The 10,738-nt window shown below is 40.7% G+C and overlaps 1 protein-coding gene across 3 annotated transcripts in view; it reads left to right on the top strand.

Annotated features, from left to right (window-relative positions):
- Window positions 1–269: 269 nt before the first annotated feature.
- Window positions 270–10,738, top strand: part of eya4 (EYA transcriptional coactivator and phosphatase 4) — a 43,182-nt gene continuing 32,713 nt past the window's right edge. For all 3 annotated transcript variants that reach the window (XR_003831679.1, XM_029425473.1, XM_029425474.1), the window contains exons 1-2: window positions 270–599; window positions 4,544–4,604. Coding sequence is in view for 2 of the 3 variants with exons in the window: in XM_029425473.1 (XP_029281333.1) it covers window positions 4,572–4,604 (33 nt within the window). In the remaining variant the exon portion in view is untranslated. The remainder of the gene's footprint in view (window positions 600–4,543; window positions 4,605–10,738) is intronic.

Genomic DNA, 10,738 nt, shown 5'->3' with positions numbered 1-10,738 from the left:
GATAGATAGATAGATAGATAGATAGATAGATAGATAGATAGATAGATAGATAGGTCAGTGGGTGCGTGTTGTTTTTGCTCTGATGGGATAAATAAAACTGTGAGCACGTCATTTGGGCCAAACTATTAATAAGAATGTCATTTTGGTATACCCCTCCCCTCTGAACCCCATTAGTCCTTTGGACACTTGCCCAATAGTGTCCGCATGGCAGCTGAGCGCATGCGCAGCGGCACGGTTTTCAATAATGAAGTTGAGCCTAATGCCTCTGAACAGCCTGGTGCTCAAACTTGGACGCGGACTGAAAATAATGTCGTTACCCGCAGAGGAGAGCGGTCCGGTCACCGACACCGAGACCCGGGACTCCGGTTTGAGTTTGTAAATTTGTTTTATCGAGTTTGATAAACTCCTCGGGCTTGTTTTTGGACTCTTGCGGGTAATGGCCAGCAGTTGCTGAAGTGTTTTGATCCAGTCAGTGACAGCCTGCAAACAGCAGGGAGAGCTGTGCAGCGACCACACTGCATTTGATTATGAGCCTTTCTAAGAAGTGAAGGGAATCTGGGAGCTGATTTCTTGCTGGGACGAAAGTAATTTATACACAGGTATGTTGAGTTCGTCTGTTTATTTAAGGGAAGATACAGATCTGTGGTTTTACTCTGACAAACATCAGGTCAGTGACAGGTTTGTGTTTCTGCAGTCTGAGGACGATAAATCGAAACTGTCATAGTTATTGACTTTGATTCAGTTTGATTCATTTAATGACATCTTAATTAATAATAATTAATAATTAAGCAATGAGGTATGATTCCTCTTCAACTCATACTTTATTTAAAAGGGATAATCCTACAAAATGGTATTATACAAATGCCTATACAGTTACACTTTCACAATTGACATGAATTTATTTGCGTAAATTGTTGTTGTAAAGCAATTACGCACCAATTAATACATTTGTCAAATGATATGAATGTAATATTTCATTTTGTGTCCATTTTTCACAAGTCAGTTTGGGATGGAGTCCAAACTTCATCCTATCCGCGGGACCTCGGCACGTTCAACCCGCTTAAATTCATTTTATCCATCTATTGCATTTTAATTAAATAGCCTACTTTACTTTTTATAGATTGATGCAAATACAATTTAACGGTACTTAAAGTTTAATGTAATTCATAGAAGCGCACTCCCTGTAAAACTGGTGTTATGTGACGCTTTTCTATTGAATATTTATTTTTGTTTTAAATAAAAAACTTTATTCTGATGGTTATTTGCCAAATGATCTCTGACTGCAGGCCAGTGTGGTTTCTACATCTTTTTTATCCAGATTTCATCACACATGGAGGAATTTAGTGTCTCCTCGATTCTCTGCCAGCATCCCTCCGTGTGTCCACGACTTTTCTCCCCATCTCTCCTCTCATCCCACGTGGAGTTTGTGTTTATATTTGATATGGAGGAAATGGGAATCTTATACCGCGGCCGGGTTCTCAGGGTTTGAATGGCCCCTGGCTATTGGCCTGCCCCTAACAACATGACAAGTTACGGCTGACTCAAAATCTGATAGGCCTACTGCACCGTAATCCACACAGATTAGATTTCACATTAAAGACTCATACTTAACCAATGCGCATTAATGCGCAAGAGATGGATGGACGGGATTTGGTTTGTGGAGATTTTGGGGAAAGTCCTGTAGCTACACATAAAGGCTGGAAACAAATCATTGTTGTGGCCCTTTTTAAATTGTAATTAAATAAAAGTTATACCGAAAACTGCATTTAATTTGAAATAGGCGGTTTTACATTATGATGAGGAAAATATACTGGGGATTGACGTTTTCTATCCTATAAAATGTATTCAAAATGTTTGTTAAAAAATTACAATATCAGTTTATAATGGGCTATATTTTGTCCCAGTAAATGGTTGGCCTTTTCTATTTCAGATTTTCTATTTGTTTGTTTTTTTGTTTTTTGTTTTTGTTTTTTTTACCATTCTTTAATTTTATTTTACTGTTGCAGTGTAATTATCCAAAACAGATCCTTTTAATAAATTCAATTCAACATTGAAAAACAGTTCCGTAAAATGTGGTCCTGAGGCTTAAAGTTATGCACTTAATAACATTTAATCAACATGAATGTGTCATTGTTTGTGCTAATAACAAGGAAAAAGCTTCACACCCAAAGTAATTACAAATTACAAAGTAATTTCCCTTCATTTTTATTCGACTTTGTCTAGAAAGATTATCAGGCTATATATTGGCTAGTTTGGTATAAAAAAATAAATAAAAAATACACGGCCAACTCAAGACATTTATTTTGATGATTACTCTCACAATCACGAATAAATGTGTGTCCTCAGGACTGATGTCCTAATTAAATTCAGAATTAATGAGAAGAACCATGTCTGCATCTTTTATCGGAAGATTTTTTTTTAACTGGCTTTTTAAAAAGTGTCACAAAAAAGAAAAATCGATCTTTGCATAACAACGATTGCTGTCAATAAAGTTTGAGTCGGATTGAATATGTGCCTTTTCACTACAAGCTCTCCAGCCAGCAGCAGTCTGCGGTTTGTTCAACATTCTCCTCTCTTTGGCTTTTATAGCGTGAAATTACCGCAGTGTAGCCGTGCAGTCCACTTTCTAATCCTCCGCCGTCCCATATGTATTTCCTATGTCGCTGTCAATAGCCATGGTGAGAAATCTAATTCTCTCTTCTGGGACGCTGAAGGAAATGGCAGGCATTATTGATTCCCTGTGCAGTGTCAGGTAACTACTGGTTTTAGGGCCGTGTGAGGCAGACATGTGTAGTGGGATATACCGCATAGCCTTAGAAGTGGGAAAACCAGTTAACACATAAGAATATTCAAAAGTATCAATATGTTTTGTTTAAAGACATATTCTAAGCTGCCATACTTTTGATACTCACTATTTTATAAACGGATTATTTTATTGCCGAAAAAGTTCACTACTCATAACATGATTGATAATGTTGAGTTTAAAGTGGGTTTACTGTCCACTACGTCCTCTCTAAAGAAGAATAAATCATGAAGGGGAGAGTGAAAAGCGAACAGATAGAAGGCTGCTTCTGTCCTCCACAAAGGTGAGAGGGGGAGAGAGAGAGAGAGAGAGAGAGAGAGGGAGGGAGGGAGGGAGGGAGGAGGGAGGCTTGGGCCCAAATCAATTCACCTGAGAGACGCATTATTGTCTTGGGTTTCAGGCTAGGAGGAGCTGAACGCTATGAAAAATTAAAAGGATGCCAGTTAGTTTATAGGATCGAGACAGAAAAGTCCACAGCACGCGCACACACACACACACAAACACACACACACACACACACACACACACACACACACACACACACACACACACACACACACACACACACACACACTGACTAGACTGAAAAAAGACTTGTATTGCCCTAACTTAATTTTCTTACTTGTTATTTTGGGACCCTTTTTAGATTAAATTTGCTTTTAAAAGACTAATCAGCCCTTGTAGAAGAGTAAACATTCTTTTGTGTCCATGCATACACACCATACACACATATACTCGGATATATATCCTTATTAACTTAGCTGACATGACACAAAGCCTTGAATACCCTGCAGAAAGGACATTTGTAACTTGCTCTTGACACTGGCTCAAAATGCAGGTGTAGAAAGATATTCATGTAAGCTGAAGTGAAATAGAGAGGATGCATAAAAACATTGTCATAGGGGAAATGAGCTGGTGGCACTCCTTACATTTGCTCGGAAACTCAGGCCTAATGAGAGGGAAGGACTTTGTGTGTGAGAGTTTGTGTCTTCGTAAACCTGCTCTTTTGTTCAACTGTGAAACCTTTGCACAATATAGCAGAGAGGAGCCATTGTGTGCCGTTCTGTTGATGATGCATTGTTTTCCATTCTTTCAGCTGTGCTTTTGTTGCAACGTCACCCTCTGCATCCCAGTGGTGAAAAACTAAACAAAAAAACATGGGCAGAGTGACCTTTTTGTCTTTTTCTGATCGCAACATCTAATCTCACTTAAGTTGGGGACAATCACCTCGGCTGCTCCGTCACTCCGGACTCCTGCGCCAACCTGTCTCCTGTCTAGTATTAATAGGGTCACTCACTGTCTTTGCGTGCTAGTCAGCCAGTGTGACTGTGGTCCAGAGCCAGCCAAGCAGCCATATCATTTACACTTCTCCATTTTCATTGTTGATATTTACTTCTGCAATTATCTCTCCACTTCACCCACGGCTGAAGATGATATGCTGAAGTTACCACTGCCGCTTCCCTCCTTCAGACTCCTGTTGCTCACACATAAACACACTGACAGAAGGTCTAACCGACAGATGCACATAGACATAAAAAAAAATAGTGGTTTCAGCCACAAAGTGTGTTTAAGTGATTCAATTTGACAATCAACCCCCCCCCAAAAAAAAAACAAGTGTTCAAGCACTAATGTAGTACAGGTGATGATTAAACCTCCACAGGTAAATAGAAAAAGCTGTTTTTTTTCATTATATATCTATTGACAGCCATGTTATTATTTTCTCACTGTTTGCCCCTCAAGTGTGTGGCGGATCAAAACCCAAGAAGCCATGGAGGCCTCACAGGACCTCAACGAACAGATGGTGAGTTAAACGCTACTGTATGCATGTGCGTGTGTGTGTGTGTGTGTGTGTGTGTGTGTGTGTGTGTGTGTGTGTGTGTGTGTGTGTGTGTGTGGCTGGGTGAGTATACCTTGTATCGGCCACACAAGTCTGAGGTATGGGTGCATTGGAGAGATGTGTGCGTGTGCGGTAACACACAGCAGATGTGGTTCAGTGAGTGTACAGTAACCATATGGCAGTAGTCTGAGTGAATGAGCATGAGAAACAATGCTGGACCGAGACATCAATTTAGGAACTCTGTGTGTGAGCGTTTGAATGTGTGTGTGTGTGTGTGTGTGTGTGTGTGTGTGTGTGTGCCTTTGTGCGTGCGTGCATGAAGTGAATCCACTGTTAGTTATTACAGTTATTTAAATGACTAATTAACGTAATTGAAAAAGTAGGTCTTTTTTTTTTTATCTTCACCACATCTTTTAGCGCTCAATCTTACACACACACACACACACACACACACACACACACACACACACACACACACACACTGAGCCTGAGGGTCTGTTAGTGTCTCAGCACAGCAGGCCGTCTCTGCGTCACGTCAGCGCAGCGTCCCAGTTCTGCTTGTTTAAAGATCAGGCCGTATTGTTGGGAAAATGATTTTGGCGGCGAGCGAGGTCCGCTCGCATTTCAAAGTCGTTAGTCAGCCACCAGAACAGGTGTAATTTCATCTCCTCCTCCTCCTCCTCCATCAAGCTTGGTTCTCTCTCCCTCACTATCCCTCTGACCTGCCAGCCTCGACAGTAATAATAGCACAAAGTGGGACAGAGCGCATGAAGCATGTTGTTTTTCCGTCACTTTTTGTGTTGCTCTCTCAGACTAGCCCCGCGTTAGATTACGGGCTGACCCCAGCGGAGTACTGTCACTCACACATACAGTAGAATACACGCACAAAGCACAAACACACCGAAAAAGACAAAGAAAGAAGGAAAGAGAAAGAGAGGCACATCCATCTTGTCTTGCTGCCACCCAAATATCAAATATTGATGTCCATATTCCACAATTACTTCACCTGCTTTAAATAGGGCACTGATATCATTTATAATGTGAATTTGAGCTGCGCCTCAAAGACATTGATTAATTGTTCAGGTTGGAAATGAGACCTCAGAGCAAGGACAGAGATTTAATCATACCACACAGAGCTATAGGCTTACAGATCTGTGACTTATTTTTCTAGAAATATTCTAGTGCACTTTATGAAGCTGAATCAAAATTGTGTTGTTGCTATGCATCTGTTTTTGACTCAGTATTTTAGGTATACAGTGTAAGAAGTACATTCAGTTGATTAGACACACCTAACTAAAATGAATGCAATCTTAAACAACAGCCATGCAATAATCACTACCTTAAAAATGTTAAAATGTTCAGTCAACTGTCGGTTCAATCGTGCAGCCCATAAAATGCCGATCACACTTTCCCAAATCCCAGAGATTAGATTAGATTAATATCATAGAAGACGAAGAAAACTTTAAAATAATCACATTTGATAAGGTGAAGCCAATGAGCATTTGGCATTTTTGCTGAAAACATGCTTCAAAATAGTTTATTAGGCAAATAAAGGTTTTCGATTGAGTAATCGATTAATTGACTAATTACATCAGCTCTGTTATGCCCCTTATATGATTATAAAATCCAGGAATCAGTATTTGTGCAGTTTTGATTACAACTAAACCTCAAAAGTACGAATGACAGCTTTTATAAATTCAATTTAGAGGTTTTAAAGGTTTTAAATTGTAAACTGATTCTATCATTTTAATTTCCTTGGAATGTTTTGCTTTTGTTTAAATTTTAAACTGAAAGTGGCTAATTCTTTCCCCACACTGCTTCATTGAAATAGGCGTGTCTCGGGTGACTGAGAAAACAGCACAGACCTCACACACAAAGTTTCGGGGAGTTGTCTGTTGATACCTGATACCCCCATCCCTCCCCTCTACCCTTTTTAAGTTGTCGTCCCCCCCCTCATTTACTTTCTCCACCCCGCCCTTTTCCCACCACATCCATCGCACGTCATCTGGGTTATGGTCAGTCGTCCTCTCTGGCCGCCTGCCTGCCGAGGGCCAGCCTGCCGTCTGGGGTCCTCGGGGAGCGCTGGAAGGAGCCTGAGGCAGGGAACGGTGGTTAGCGCCATAATGCTACTTTTAGCTTGTTTAAGTGTCTCACTCCACCTGTTGTCACTTACTTGTTTAGCTTTGAAGAAAAGGTGATAACTGCTTTTTTTTGTTGATGTTTTTGAGGGATGCTCTGTGAGATGATGATGAAGAGATGCTGCTGTTTGCATCAAATGTTCCATTATAAATTATGTTCAATCCTAAGTACGAATTTGTGTAAGCATTAAGCAGATATTTAAGATAGCGCAGCATGAGTCCTTGAGTATACACACACAAACACTCACAAACTCCACACAGTCCCTCAATGGCTCTTGATCCGACAGAGCCCTGATAGAAGTCTCCAGTCTGTTGGTTAGTGGAGGAAGCAGTGAGAGACGGGGGGCAGTGGTGGTGTTTGTTGACCCCAGGGAGCCTTGCAAGATTTAAATGTATGGCCACCAGAAGAAAAAAGTAAGAGAGATGAAGGAGGAGGAAAAAAGAGGGGAAAAAAGGTTCTTTTAGCCATAGCCTTTTCCTCTGGTGCGCTGGGAGAGGCCCCGAATATGGCAGCTGTCCCAGTCTGTGTGTGTGTGAGACAGAAAGACGGAGAGAGAGAGACCAAGTTAGAGGAGGAAAGGGGTCAGGTTGCACCCCTCTTTCACCCCTACAACCCCATACAGACACATTCACACAAACTTACATGCAGCAGCAGTAGCTAAATGCGAGCACGGCCCAACCCTGATTGCCAAGATTGCATTGGCGTCACAGACAGTCATTTTTAAAATCTGCCCGGCGACAAGGCTTGTGGACGGATCACAAGAGTGTGGAGTGTAACAGCTACCCCCTGGCATCCCTCTAGTAGGCTGGCATCCTAGTTGTGGCACCGAGGTGCACTTCAATTTCAGCTTGGTGTACAGTGATTCTTGTAAGATTTATGTTTAGTTGACAGCTGAGCGTTGCTGAGAGAGGCTGGCGTTCAGTCTTCTAGTCGCCTCTGCTGTTAAGAGGGTAGAAAATATTTATGGCATTATTTTTATGAAAAATAATTCTTGATTACATTAGGGTTTATAACTGGCAAAGGAGGAGATGAGGTCAGCACAGAAGCAGACAAGTCAAGATAGGAAACCAAATGTGAAGCACGCAAAAAAACACGCTAACTCTATTTTTACACGTTAAACACATAGCTCAACAAGGAGAGTGATGGCCAATCCACATAGACACCATTTTAAGAAGAGTTTTTTTACATCCGTCACTCACTCACTCGAGATTTGTTTCCATTTTATCAAATGTGTCAATCCACACTGACTCCGAGACACGCCTGTGAGATGAGCGCCACTCCAAGAACAGAGACCACTATACGCAGGTTCGAGTCGGTGTGGATTGACCGCTGCCATAGAGGTTACGCACCGCTTACATCCCGCTTTTGTAACAAATGGGATAAGACATGGTAATAAGTGAGCTTTACAGGTGATGGTAGACAGTTTTGTTACTTCTGGACAAAGCCAAGCTAGCTGTTTTCCTCTGCTTCCTTCTTTATGCTAAGCTTAGCTAACTAGCTGCTGGCTCTATTTAACAGACATATCAATGTGAAAATCTTTAAATCTTTAAATCAAGTTTCGCTAAGAGAATAAATAAATGTTTCCCAATACGAGAAACTATTACTATTACTATTACTGTGTAATGTTTTCTGGTTTTCTGAAATGTATCAAAGTATTAGATTCAACCACTACTACACAATACTGTAGATAAAGGAGCCTACCTTCAACTGAATGTTGAAAAAATAACTCCCACTCTCTTTATTTTTGACATTACTTTTATTTAGGGTGCTTGAAACAACCAAAACATCTGTCTCTCACCAAAACCTATTAAGTTCTTGCCTTGGTCCAGATAATCTATAACTCATATATAAGAGAGTCGAGTAAGAGTCTGGCCGGCCAGGGAAAGCCAGCTAGGTGTGAGGTGAGCAGGTCACAGACAGCCTGTGAGCCAATCGCAGTCTGACGGAGTCAAAGCCCCTAAACAGACTGGAGAATCCATCTAGAAACCCAGAGCCACCGGCGTGGGCTTTCTAGAGGAACGCACCAGACAGGAAACCACATGATATGTGTGCTTTAGTGTCTGCTGTATGTGTCTGTGTGAGAGTAGTGTGTGTGTAGGTGTTTCTTTCTCTGTTATACACATATACTTTCTGTGGTGTGGGACGGCTGAGGTCATCTGAGTGGAGACGGCCTCATATTGTGACCATGCTTGTTTAATGGAAGTCAATCAGGCCATGATATTTCATGCCAAGATTCCTCACTTTATTGATTACTCAAAGAGTTTTCAAGGAAAAATCACATTATTGCCAGATGTTACATTTCCCCCGACTGAACATTTTAACATTATTCTTTAAGGAACCAGTAATGAGACTGAATTCAAACTCCAAAGCTTTGAAAATCATTACATGAACAGAAGTCCTGAAGTAGTAAAACATTTAATTTCTTTGTTCCCAGCAACTTCCATAAATAGAGCCCTTGATAGCACAGCCCACCTTTTGTTCAGACTGGTCTTCTGGCCAAACGCTCATCTGCCATTGGTTAAAAAAAGGAGCGTATTTCCTCATTTAGCTGGGAAGGAAATGAAATTGCAACAATTGTGCTTTGGTTACGGAGGAACCTGCTTTCCCGCCTGCCACGAGAACTTCCTCTGCTGCTCTGCCGGGAGATTGTGTTTCTCTCTCTGCAGTGTAGAATCAGAGAGGTAGCAGAGGGGTCGCCGAGGCCAGATGGGCTATGACCTGGGTCTGTCCTGACTCAATACTCCAGACTAGGGCTGCAGCCTTATTGATGAATCGATCCTTTCATCATACGTCACCAACATATATATATATATATTTAAAAAAAGAATTATTTGACTATAGGTCATTGCTGGTAATTATCATCAGTGTGTTCAATACATTATCATAAATTAGAAATAAAAGTTATGTTATTGAATTTCAGAAAAGCCCAAGGTAACGCACTCAAAGTTCCTATTTTGTCTGATCCTCATATTAAAACCCAAAAATATAACGTATTTTTTTTATGATTATAAATTGGGCTTTTTTCCTTTTATTGGATAGTACAGAAGACCGAGAGGAAAAGGGGGAGGGAGAGGGAACGACGTGCAGCAATCGGCAGCGGGTTGGACTCGAGCCCGGCCTGCTGCAGTAAGGACTCAGCATTATTTCCGGGGGGCCCCAAAGATATTCCGTTTTAATGATATAAAACATCAAAAAGCAACAAATCTTCACATTTGAGAAGACAGAACCAAATGTTTGCATTTGTGCTTGATAAATAAACCATTAGCGGATTATCAAAATTGTCAATGACTAATTCTCTGTTGAGTAGTACTATTTTTATGAAGGAGCATTATTTTTTGAAAATGGACAATAGACACACTTTTCTGTAGTATTAGTTTTATCAGTCTGTGAAAGTTCTACATCGTGCTAGCATCTCGCAGGCCAACGTATCCTCAAACAACGCTTCGTATGATATCTTACCAAAGTGCGTTCTCCTATGGATGTCCAGCAACACGTGTCAATTTCCACTTACATGCATCGAGTCTTTTCAAAATAAAATGACGTCTTCTGAAGAAAACAACTTTGTTAGGTTTAGGAAAAGATTATGGTTTGGGTTAAAAAATAACTACGGAAGTGGTGAAGTTACTTGACAAATAAGTCAATGTTTGGGGTGAAATAACTGCGCAAGTGGCTCTACTTATGTTACGTGACAATATATATATATATATATATATATATATAGTTTCACACGGGACACATGAAAGTCTGGTGTTCTGGTGTCCCAACCTCTTCCCTAAGAGGAATGTGTCGCTCTTTATACTTCCTGGTTCACAATTACATGGAATACGTACAAATTAGATTTTTAGAAGGAGGAACATTGGGGGCTAAAAGGATAAAAGCTTCAGTACAACATGGAGTGTAATACCAGCATGTTGCAAGCTTTACTGTATCATTGAGACCATTTTAAATTTGCATTTGTA

Source organism: Cottoperca gobio, chromosome 24, assembly GCF_900634415.1.
Source record: "Cottoperca gobio chromosome 24, fCotGob3.1, whole genome shotgun sequence".
NCBI classification, from domain to species: Eukaryota; Metazoa; Chordata; class Actinopteri; order Perciformes; family Bovichtidae; genus Cottoperca; species Cottoperca gobio.
This window is presented reverse-complemented; position numbering and strand designations above follow the sequence as displayed.